Raw genomic sequence first — 12,807 nt, forward strand, 5'->3', positions numbered from 1 at the left:
GAGGGAGAAAAGTTGAACTGTTTACTTGGATGGAGAGAGTTTATACACAAATGTTGAGCGAGGGGGCTCCATAGGCGTTGACCAAATAAAAGCGGAGAATATTGTATAGAAGAGCTATTACTACCTGAACCAAATGCTACATGCTACGTGACCAACCGCCACCCAACCTCCGGGATGTGGGTCATGAGGCTGTGTATACGAACGATAATCGGACAGTGACTGCAGTTGTACCGGGGATCGTGGTGATGTGTATACTGTATGGTTGACATTATCTCTGCAATAAAAATTGTTTTACAAAAAAAAAAAAAAAAGGTAAGAGTTACTCCTTATTGAGTCATGTGTATCATTTATTGACTGTGCTGTGTGTGCATTGCAGATGTGTAACACTCCTCTCTGATAAGCCTAAGGCTGCTGAACCACACTACCCCCTAGAATAGCACCTTGGGATTGCTAGTGCAAGCCCCAGCCCACTTTTAAGGGAGTACCTAGACTCTTTGCACAGTATACCTCTTTTTGGTATAGTGTATAAAGAGCCATCTCCCTACACTCCTCCAGCAGGGTAGAAGGATGGGGAGCTACTGTTTCTAGGACATGGTGCTGTGTTTAGTGCTGAGGCTACTCTTTCCACCAATTAGAATATGTGTTTTAAGTGTTCTTGTGGTAAAAAAACCCGAGTTGTCGTTTTACCTACAAAGGCTAGTAGTCCCATTCATTGGTGAGTGCAGGGTAACACGCTGACAACTCAGCTGTGCAAACTTCTGACAACTAAAGTTGGTATTTCAAAGTTTCAAAAGAACCATTACATTAAACCTGACTTGATGCCAAAGTCCGTCAAATTTAATGTGACTTTTAAGGGAATGGGAACTTTAGAAAGGCTTATTGTTTGAAGAAGTGTTACCTCTTTCTGGCAAAATGACCAAACAGGGTGTAAACCCAAAAGGTGAGCTTCAAAGAATGGTGCACACACACAAGATGGGCTGATCTTTTGTTCTAGTAGACAGGCTGGCATCGGGGACAGAGGAGGGCAAACAGTTGCTAAATCATATTTCCTGTGGGCATGTAGCCCTCAGGTAGTCACACCTCTTGAATGGGCTACCAAGCTCCACACACCGAGAGACAGGTTCTGCCATCTTGGGAGTAGGCAGAAGTTTGCATTCATGGATGGCTGGATGGCACTTTTTGCTGTCAGTCGTCATCAGGCAGGAGGGGACCTGATAACCAATTGGCTAATAGTCACTTCATCCATAAAGGGCACGTTGTGGCCACAAAAGTGGCACTTATGGAACTCAGACCACCATCACATCTGCACTGGCGAGAGGACGGAAGAAGGACTGCCCTACTGCTCCCTGTACCTGGCAAAGAGAGGCTGCACCAAAGGCTGGACTGCATCTGCTGATTCTTGAGCTAGCAAAGTAATGACTGTGCCTGTGGTGACCTTCTTGAGGATAGGCGTCCCGAGCCCCAGACAAGCAAGGTGAACTCCAAGAGTCAGTTGGCTGACTTCCTGTTTCTGCTCCAGGACCACAAAAGAAGAACGCTCTCTTGACTAGTTGGTAGTCACTGACCGCTGAAGCGCAGCCTGGGAGATCGAGTCTCATCTCTCAAAAGTCGCACCCTAGTCTGCTGGACCCGGAGAGTTGCTGGAGTGCAGTTGGATCACCCAAGACGGACACTAGTGTCAGTTAAAGGGAACCATTGGATTCTCTATAACCAAAGACTTATGGACCAGTGGCAACTAGCTTTTTGCTGGGCTTCATCCGGACTTTAAAGGACATTGACCTCTGTGGCCAAAGTCGCCCCACTGTGTTTGGGTACCACGTGGTGGCCCCAGTAAGACCCTTATCATTCAGATCAGCATACACAGTATCCTTCAGCATCCTGTATCCCTTGCATCAGGACCACTCCACTGAAGTCTATGACAGTTCACCCATAAAGCCTGGATCTGGACTAGAGACTGCTTTGACTGCAAGTTAAGTGTGCTGCTGAGCCGTATTTTCCCATTTGACTTGCTCCCTGCCGAAGTTAGTCACCCAAAGTGGGCTTTAGTAAACCAACACAGCTTTACAAAAGTTTTCAAAAGTCTTCAAAGTAACCACTTACTGCGATAGTTTCCAATGCTTGTTTACGATTTGAGTGAAAAGCAGTGATTTAAGTTTTGCTTAATAATTTCTATCTTGGATTTTGGTGTCTAAATATTCATAAAAATAGGATATATGTATATACATTGGTGTCAGATTTCTTTCGGTTTAAGTTTCTTTCTTGTTCAGCTGTTTTAGTACATCTAAATGCTTTACTCTTGTTCCTTTGTTTAAGCCTGACTATTCGAAGCCATAGCTACCCAGGGTTGAGGTAAGGTTTTAGAAACAAGCCTGACTGGACCCAAGGCAGGTGTGTTTATTATACGATGAAGGTTGCACAGCCACACCATATAATAAACGCTTTCCTCAGAAATGTATGCTTTTATTTTGAGAGGAGATGATAAAAAAAAGATTTAAACCTAAAAGGTTTAACAACTGTGCTGCATTCAAATCAGTCCTTTGAGAAACAGGATGTATGACCTCACCAACCAATATAAAAATTTAATCTATTTTTTTTAAAAATGTGTGCAATTGGGGAAAGACATTGATGATAGATGTTCAGAATTTGGAGGTCGCAAGCAAAAACCTGAGTGTGACTTTGTAAAGAAAGTACCTTGTGGCAAAATTCATCATAGCTAAAGAGGAAACATCTATTTCGTTATTTAGCAGCTTTTACTCTGACTCGCCAGCACCCCATGCTTTCTCTGTCTGCGATACTCAACTCGTGGGTATGCTCCCGGCCCACCTAGATTGCAATGTTGGCCTGATTTTGGTAGGCCTCACCTTTTAAAATTAGGCTTGCCTTGCCCACTCTAATTATGGACGTCCAGTATTGCTTTCAGTTTTACGCTGCAGAGGCACAGGGTCAAGACTGATTTGCACATGGCTGGATCCAAACTGGGGTGGCGTAGTGGGCAAAAGAAGGATGGATTTAACCCAGATCTCTTGACTGGGGAAGAATGTTTGAATCATTCAGCATTCCGTCCATCATTTATTGCAGTTACACTTTTAGCCCTAAGTGGGACGAGTATGCTTAGACATGGGTCCCTTGCTCACTGTGCCACTGGATTCAAGCTAGCATGGCTGATGAAGGATGACATACCCTGAAATCGGCCCAAGGATGCTTGTTTCCGGTCCAGGGAGTACCTGGCTTGGCAGTTCGGTCTGGACTGTTCCCATGAGACACAGCGTCAAGACTGATTTGCATATGGCTGGCTCCAAACTGGGGTGGCGCAGTGGGCAAAAGAACGATGGATTAAACCCAGATCTCTTGACTGTGGGAGAATGTTTGAATCATTCAGCATTCCGTCCATCATTTGTTGCAGTTACACTTTTCGCCCTAAGTGGGATGGGTATGCCCAGACTTGGGTCCCTTGCTCACTGTGCCACTGGATTCAAGCTAGCCTGGCTGATGAAGGGTGACATACCCTGAAACCGATCCCAGAAGGCTTGTTTCCAGTCCAGGGAGGACCTGGCTTGGCAGTTCGGTCTGGGCTGTTCCCATGAGGCACATGGTTAAGACTGATTTGCATATGGCTGGGTCCAAACTGGGGTGGCGTAGTGAGCAAAAGAATGATGGATTTAACCCAGATCTCTTGGCTGGGGAAGAATGTTTGAATCACTCAGCATTCCGTCTATCATTTGTTGCAGTTACACTAATTAAAGTGGTCACCCTGTACCAGTCCAAACAACCCTTATGGTGATTTAAGAGGTCAAAGATAACCTTAGAAAGCTATCCAAGTGGTAGCTGTGGAGAACAGCCTTCAGGATTAGTCTTGAAGGAATATTAAGCAGCATGTTTTACCAGAATGCAACCATATAATATTGGTTAAATGAAAGGAGAACCACACAATAGTTATAAAAATATGTATTTATTATTATAACACTTTAAATACCTCACAGTATCTGCTACACGCAGATAAACACAAAGCACACAATACTGTAGCACAGAAACAATCATAAGTAGCACTAATACACAGTCAGCTCCAGGGGGAGACCAAACTATATACTAAAATAGTGGTATAAGAACCATAACTCGAGTCAAGACAGTGTCTAGAGGTTGTAGAATTGCTGGGACCCCAAGGAACCACCCAAGGTGAGTAAGGAGGGATCCCACGGAGGACAGGTGCAGTGTGAGAACACGACCGCATGCTACGTACAATTCAATGGGAGAGTCACGGATGCATTTTTAATGTTTAAGGACCCTTCCCGGTGGATTACTCAGAAACCCTTTGGAACTTAGAAGGTTGGAGATCCACCCCACCCGTGCATACCGAAGTACAAGTTACCTATCAGAGGGAAGCCGGGTGCATAGGGTCGAAGCGGCGTCGGAAACCGCAGTCTTTCTTAATGGGAGCCTTCAAAGAAATTCCACTGCTGGAAAGAAGAAAAGTGTCCGGTGGAACCCACAGGTGGATTCTTGATGGAAGGAACCTGAAAGCAGAGGGGACAGATTCTGAGTCACTCAGGTGTGACTAGGGGCTCAGTAGACGAATGCCCACCGATGTCGGGTGCTTCAGGTGTGAAGATGGAGACCTTGACTCTACAGCTGCAGGGACAAGGCGACGTTGAGGACGATGGGGAGCCAGATGCGAGCTGTCCCATGAAGGATGTTGAGTGCTGAGGGGGCGGTGTCCGGCGGGAGCACCAACAAGCCTTGGCAGCGGCAATCCATGAAGAAGGTCAGAGAAGGTTACGGTCTGGACCATCATGGACCAGAGGACTCACCACATCAAGGGGAGTCAGGACAGGCTGGGAACAACCAGGGGAGCCCAAATAAAGCAGTGTTGTCCCTCAAATGGACCCACAGGCCGAAGGCACAGGAGTCTCAAGGGTACCTCTTAGAAGTTTCACAAAGTACAGCTTGCAGGGCACAGAGTGGGAAGAGGCCAAAGTCCTTTGTACAAATGTGTGCAGAGGTTGGGACTATCGATAGCCCAATGCACATAGTTGGGGAATACCAACAAGCATATGCAATTGTAAGAGTACATGGTGCACTGGGGTTCGGGTCATGCGATCCCCACGAGGGATACTGGCCTCAAACTCGGCGAGAGAGCAGCTCGACCTCAAAGAACATAGGAACCCACCTTCTGTGTTGATGGAGCCTTCGGAATCCGCAGGAGCTCAGGATCAGCAGACCTGTTAGTTGGGTTACAGTGCCTGGGAATGCAGGGGGGTGACTCCTTCACCCCAAGGGAGATAATTTCAGTTGTCCTTGATGCTCCACAGGTCCTGCACGGAGCCTGTCTGGTGCACAGGCACAGACAATGCTTTGGACGGAGAGGGAGACGAAGTCGGGCCCAGTCGAAGTCTAAAGTTTCCGGACGGTGGAAGGTCAGTGGTTTCTTGATCAAAATCTTGACCACATCGAATCTAGGGTCCTACAGCCAGGTGAGCCCTTAAGTACCCATGGGAGAGGGTTGGACAGATTCAGGGGACCCTCCCAGGGGAAGGTCTGGACAGTGGGGAGGTTAACTTCCATGTCCTTCGTCCAGTTTCGTGCCAGAGCAGGAGTCAACGGCTCCCAGGACTGGTTTGAACTGGACTATGCACAGGGACACCAAATGTGCCCCTCGTGCAGACTTTCAGGCACTTTGGAAGTGCGCCCACCCAGCCCCAATACACAAAATCCTGCCTGGGAGGTGGTCACACCTCCCAGTGACAGGATGCCTATTGTGCTGCCTTCCGCTGGCCGAGCCTAGCTCAGCAGCAGGAGGGCGGAAATGTGTCTCAGGTCAGCAGCATCTATTTTGTGCTGTTCGGGTCGAGAAGGCTGGTACCGGGAAGACCCGGGACACACGAAGCTTGGTTTTGAGGGGTGAAATCATACCTCCCACACCGATTACCGATGTGGAGGTATGATTCCAAGGTGTTTGATACCAAACACATGTTTTATTTCAGCCGTTTTTGACATAGCATTTTACGCAAGCGTATAATGCACCTCTACCTATATGTTGGGCTGTGTCACCGACAACCCGGGAGAATGGTCTCTGAAGGCTGCAGGGTTGCTCTGCTCATGCGGGGACACCGTGTCACGTAAAACCCAGCACCCTGCCTTCAGGATTGTTAAGGCCTGCTAGAGGGGTGACTTACAGGTTTTATGTGTAGTGACCTATAGATATAGTAAACCTATATATTTCATAAGTTGTGCAAGCATCAGCTTACACAGGCTGCAGTGGCAGGCCTGTAGTTCCATTTTACATGACCTCTCATGGGTGGCATAATACATGCTTCAGGCCATGGGATATTATGAACAACAGGGTTAGACCCATAAAGTCAAAAGGGACCTGGGTAAGTATATTGTTATGGACAGAGGGGTCCCAGACTGGGGAAATAAATAGTATGAAATATACAAACAATGAAAAATGAAATATGAAAAAGTTGACAGAAGTGCAATGTTTTATTCACAGCGCACTATTAACCTTTTTATAGTTACATGGTACTGTATAAATCACGCTGGAAAAGGAGTTGACAGGGTAGATGACAGTCTACGTTTCGACCCAAGGGTTTGTAGGATGACTGATCCTTACACGGCGGGTCTTCATCAGGACATGTGAGGGAAGGGCAAACCTCCTAGGGTCAGGAGGAAAATGAAAATCAATTACTATAAGGGCTCAGAGGTCCCTGGCAAACTAGCGGAGATACCGCTTGGTGTTCCTCATTAAAAACACTGAGGGCTATATACACAGGTCCTGATGTCAACTCCTTTTCCAGCGTGATTTATACAGCCCTTCAGGAGTTTGATTGTTTAATGAATTGTATCTGACTTGTACATATCATAAGAGGCCCCTTCCGATGGGGACCATCGAATAAGAATATATACATGAATTTCAATGTATGTTTAATGTCACAAACTCATGTAAAAAGTGAGTCACTTTTATATTATCTTTAACTTTACCCCACACAAACCCCCTCCCCCCTCCTTTCCTATATGGGCACACAAAAAAACCAAAAAGCTATTGATTTCATTCTTTGATGCTTACCATGTAACCATAGAAAGGTTAATAGTGCGCTGTGAATAAAACATTGCACTTCTGTCAACTTTTTCATATTTCATTTTTCATTGTTTGTATATTTCATACTATTTATTTCCCCAGTCTGGGACCCCTCTGTCCATAACAATCATGCCATGGGAGGCCTCTGGAGTACCTATGCCCTGGGTACCATTTACTAGGGACTGACAAGGGTACCCCAGTATCCAATCTGGAGTGTACCTAAGTACATGTCATAACATTTTAAGGAGAAAGCAGATAGACTAGGTCCAAGTCAGGGGAGATAAGGCTAACCTTACCCAGTTGAGACTTTATTTCCTAAGTGTCCATATTAGAAGGTCCTGCACTAGCATGGATACTCCCTATCTTATGGACCACTAAGGAGTTCCTCCCCTGAAGGGATTTGGAATCTCTCCAAAAGGTGGGGTGTCTACCTATTGTCTGTGTGGTAAGGAAATAGGCTGGTGGGGTGCCTGAGTAGGGAAGTGAGGCCTTAATAGGGTTTGTCTTTGCTTCCTCGGAGCACTGGTCACCATGGAGGCCCTTCTTTCCAAGACTGAGTTATATCTGGCCCTAGGGGTCAACCTCTGGCGGCATACAGCTTGGGGTTGATTCCCTCTGGTTGGAACAAATGGAGGGCCAGGGAAGGTTTGAGTCTATCTGGGGGATGTCTCTATCTAAGGGTAAGAGGGATCCCTGAGAGTGTTGAGGAATATCCATCTGGCTAGGGTTACTAGACTGGGTGTCCCTAATCTGATGATGAGGGGGTTCCCCTGGACAGTGGGCCCCTTGGAGTCCACTGACACCCCTGACCTCTGTAGCCCTAGGCAGACTGTGGCTGAGTCGGGAGGGGCAGGATAACTGCTTCAGACTGGGCACCTCCTGGGAAGGGTCCCTTGCCCTCAGTGGTCCTGCCAGGACAGGCCTGACCACTTCTGGGGCAGTTCCTTCACAAGGGGTAGGATCAGTTCCCTTAGGAAGCTGACCCTTACCTATAGTCTGGGAGAAGAAGACTTTTCTTAATTCCCTATGCTCTCTGGTGGAGCAGAGTGGACCATTGTTTCAGGCTCTTCTACTCCAAAAGTTTTCTGGGGTTGGACTGAGACCCTAGGGGTTCCACTAATTCTCTCAGGGAGGCCTAACATCTGTAAGATGTTCCCCCACGGTATTCCATCATTCAGTTCTTTATGTTGCTTGAATAATTACTAAATCCACCGCTGTTCTTTTTGGAAAAGAACTCTCTCTATGTCTCTTGATACCTGAGTTCTTGTGTTGTATGTCCTTTTGTAAGATAATGTTCTGCCTTTTTTGCTGTTGCCCGTCTGCAACGTACCTTGCTTTGATGTTCTCCTATTCTGACGCTCACCTTTCTTGACATACCTGTATCACACAAATCACAGGGGTATGTTATCATATAGATGACTTGTTTTGAGTTACAGTCAGTGTGTTTGCGTAACTACCATTTTGTACTTAGTCACCAGGTGAGCGGGCGAGGGTCCGATGATGAAGCAAGCCCTAGGTTTTATCTGTGGACGATGACCCTAAAATATATCTCACACGGGCAGAGTGATTTTACACATTTACCTGGGTGAGCAATCCTACATCCAAGTGAGATAGTGGCAATGCAACATTCTGTCTTGTGGATAGTAACAGGATCCAACAAACTAAGCTAACCCTCCTCAAGTATTGTTGTATTCAGTAAGGAACATGTTGTGAACACTATGATAGTTTCCATTTTATCAAGCTTTTTTTTACTTCATGGCCTGACTTCAGTCTCTTAGGTGCTACAGAAAGTGTGAAGTTCCGAGTGGCACGCAAACATGCTAAGTTCATCCTGGCTGCCTACTGTCTAAGCTGACACGTTTTGCCACTTTTGTCATTAACTACCTGGCACCTTACCATTTTGGTTATCAGTATGTTTGCTACAATATTCATGTAGCACTATATCTGTGTAGTCGGTATTCTGATGTTCAACTACTGAAGTACCTTTTCTCAGGTTGTTTTATCTGGTGTTTGACAAACATGCTTGTTCTCTTTGTATCATCAGATTGGATGAGTACTTTACAACCATGCTAGTAGTACGTTCCTTGTCTCAGACAGACTATGTTGAAATACAGCCCACTCCTCTCTGATGTTGTTGCATTCCCCTTCAGGTGGCTGCTCTGACCTTCAACCCCTTCAAATATGTCAATGAGAAGGAGATTGTGGGAAGCGTCGCCGGCATAGAGCTCAGCTCTGAAGAACTAATCATTGAAGTCCCCAGCATACCGGAAACCATTGAGGTGTGTTTAGTGCCTGGGTAATCTGAGGGAGGGTGGGATCTGTAGGGCTTGAAGAGATCGTGTTGATTACCAGACCCAGAAAGCTGCTCTTGACCGTGTACTGTGACCTTTCCCGTTTCCATCGCTTACCTAGTGCAAAAGCACAGGTCCTGATGCGTCTCCCACCTATTATTGATTATTGTAATAAAGAAGCTTTACTCCTTACTTCTTTCAAGGCAGTACCTGCTTCCCTTTATTTCACCTCAGCATCTTCCTTTAGAATGGGAACCCTGGCCCTTGATTTGATGGTTAAGAACATATGATTCAACTGGCATTCCCAGGTCATGATACTGTATAGTGATCAAATCCCATAAAAATGCATATGTTCTTGTGTGGCTTACTCTGTACTGTATTGTGTGTTATTACTGTTGTTCCTAACATTCATTTATTTGGTAGATATGTTACCAAACCCTGTATTCTTGTATATGATGCCTAGATACCATGGGAATTCCAAGATGCTTTGTGAAGATGAATGTTTCAGTGAAAGGACGTGTTGTAAAGTGCTATATTCGTTTTCTCCTGATTCAGACTTCCTCTTCTTCCCTTAATTGGCAATTGTTTCGCAGATGACTTGCTCTACTCCCATATGAGTGATCAGCTTCCATTTGACTGATCTGTTCCTTGCTTTTCTGAAAACTGTCAATCATGCATAATCTACTTTTCTACTCCTGTGTTACTGATGTTTTTCAGCATGACTGCTCTCGTATCCTGTGTATACTCTGCTCTTTGGCACTGTCCACCTAATATGAGACTCTTCTTCTTTTAAATGACTGATTTCCTACTACATAACTGCTCTCCTCTCAAGTGATTATTCCTTTCCTGTGGTGATACTCCCCTCATATTCTGTGACTACTCTCTTCCTAGGTTGCTGTACTCCTTTACTGTGATTGCTTTCTTCTCATGTTACTGCTCTGCCCTTGTGGGACTGTTGTTCCATTGTGTGGCTGCTCTCCTTTCCTGTGACTGCTCTTTTCTCATATGATTACCCTGCCCTTGTCAGACTGCCCTCCTCTTGTTTGACTGCTTTCCTTTTCTGTGATTCCTTTCCACCTGTGACTTCTCTGTCTGTGTGATTGCTCTTCTCTTCTGAAGCTGCTGTCCTTTTATGTGATTGTTCTCCTTATGTGTAACTGCTGTCATCTCAGCTGACAACTAAACTTGCATGGTTGTAGATGTTGAAATGGCATAGTGGCAGTGCTGCTGACTCTGACACCTGGTGACCCAAGTTTGAATTCTGGCCTCTTTGCTTGACTCAACATTGTGTGAATCTAGTAATCTGTGTACCTAAAAAATGAATTGAATCAATGAAATGTATTTGTGTAATCCCCACTTGATGCACACAATACTGTACAGTTCTACGTTGTTTCCTAGCTAGATTTACGCTATGTAAATACAAATGTATACCTACAATACCACAACACTCCCACTTTAACTGACTTCTTCATGGGTGGCTCAACTCATCGTGTGTGACTGCTCTCATTTGACTTTCCAGATTATATTAGCCAGAAATGAAAGCACTTCTGCCTCTCCTGCATGGAGACGTGTCCAGATTAATCAGTTGTTGGAAGTTGGAGTGAATGTGACGTCAGAGGAAGATTCTGTGATCATCCATATAGAGCCGGATCCGCTTCTTCCAGTTGAACTTTACCTGGGATTCCAGTATACACCCAATAGCACCCACTTTGACTTGTACACCACATTCACTGATAACGGTAAGGGAGGTCTATGGTAGAGATTGCATGCCTCTATCATCCATAGGTGATCCTATTCATTTTCCATTGTCAGTGAAGAAAATGTGCAGGTTCTAATCTTTCATTCATTGCTGTTTTCAGTATTGCATTCTGGCCCCAACTATGTTTACTAATGAAGCAGTATGAAATAAGAGAGAGTTGGAGAGTTACATGTGACAACCAGTCACTAACCCAAAAAGTACACTCTTGGCTGCACGGACCTCATTCATCTGTATGGATGATTATCACACCAGCACTCCAAAGAGGTTCATCTTTCACACTAACATGCATAACACTGTTTTCAAAGTTGTTTGAGCATTCTTTCTGCATTATCTACTTCATAATCGCAACTGTTTTGAAAACCACAACATTTGAAGTTTCATTTTGGGCACAGGAACACGGACAACTGTAAACATCATGTTCCCCTTCAAAAAAACACAAACATACATCACCACCCCCCACTCCGTGGTCTGCACCCTTAGAAGTCGATACAATTCTATCTGCTTTGTATAGATCATGAAGACGCCTCCCATATATGACCCCCCTGCTCAGTTTTTCCGGTGGGCCGGAGGGGTGGGGCAGGTTTTGTGGCCATGGGGGCATTTTTGTCACTGGGGGGTGCTTTTACAGCATTGCAATATCGGCCCCTTGTAACAAAAGCAGGAAAGGTGCTTCTTATTAGCTCCTCGCGTCCCCTGCAATCCACCCTTCTCACTCCTCCCCCCTCCCCGGTCCCAGGGCGGGTTGAGCAGCAATCTGCCAGTGCTGGTTGCTGTTCCCAGTCTGGCTCTGAAGAATCTGACCAGTGGCTGCAGTTCTTCAGTTAAAGCATATCTAATGGCTGCAGTTCTTCAGTTGAAGCATATCTAATGGCTGCAGTTCTTCAGTTAAAGCATATCTAATGGCTGCAGTTCTTCAGTTGAAGCATATCTAATGGCTGCAGTTCTTCAGTTAAAGCATATCTAATGGCTGCAGTTCTTCAGTTGAAGCATGTGCCTTCTGAAACTGCCTCCCGTTTGAGAACTGCCTTCTTGTTTTCCGTATCATGTTTTAAAAGAACCAGCCATACCACCATAGCACCATGTTATTTGATATATGAAATAGTTTGATACATGATATGGGGAAAGTATCCCTAAATACAAGCTCCTAACTTAAAATATATCACCTTTGACACCTATCAATGGAAACCTCAAAGCCCGAATTGTAGGACTTACAAATCCCTTCTCAACAGCCATAGATCATCATTCACTGGGCAAGAATGTCAAGCAGGTCAGACGACTTTGAGCACCCTGCTGTCATTTGCAAACTATGGTCATCCAACATCCAATTAAGAGAATTAGTGACTATTTATACCCCACCAAGAAATGAATCTCATATGTAGAGAACATGGAGATTAGGATTTTAGAGAACATGACTTCAGGCATGATTATTGCCACGCCCCTTTTCTCTGACGTTTAAATATCGCGCTGACTACGAGCGCGCCACAGACTAGAAAACTCCTGAGGCGGAAAGCCGGGAGTCGAACTGTGCTGTTGTTTGTTTGCCTTTTTTAAGAATATTCTGATTCTGTTTGCTTTTAAAATCACTGCCCTCCCTGAGCACTCACTTGGGAATAGAGCGCCTCCTGCAGCAGACGCGCTGTAGACTTAGCGCTGACGCGCTGTACAGGGAATCTTGCGGCACTCCC

At 45.4% G+C, this 12,807-nt stretch overlaps 1 protein-coding gene across 4 annotated transcripts in view; it reads left to right on the forward strand.

The window, feature by feature from the left end:
• Window positions 1–12,807, forward strand: part of LOC144798682 (polycystin-1-like protein 3) — a 1,031,816-nt gene that overhangs the window by 237,492 nt on the left and 781,517 nt on the right. For all 4 annotated transcript variants that reach the window (XR_013603613.1, XM_078669668.1, XM_078669669.1 and 1 more), the window contains exons 7-8: window positions 9,223–9,351; window positions 10,883–11,102. Coding sequence is in view for 3 of the 4 variants with exons in the window: in XM_078669668.1 (XP_078525794.1) it covers window positions 9,223–9,351; window positions 10,883–11,102 (349 nt within the window). In the remaining variant the exon portion in view is untranslated. The remainder of the gene's footprint in view (window positions 1–9,222; window positions 9,352–10,882; window positions 11,103–12,807) is intronic.

Source organism: Lissotriton helveticus, chromosome 12 (assembly GCF_964261635.1).
Source record: "Lissotriton helveticus chromosome 12, aLisHel1.1, whole genome shotgun sequence".
Lineage (NCBI taxonomy): Eukaryota > Metazoa > Chordata > Amphibia > Caudata > Salamandridae > Lissotriton > Lissotriton helveticus.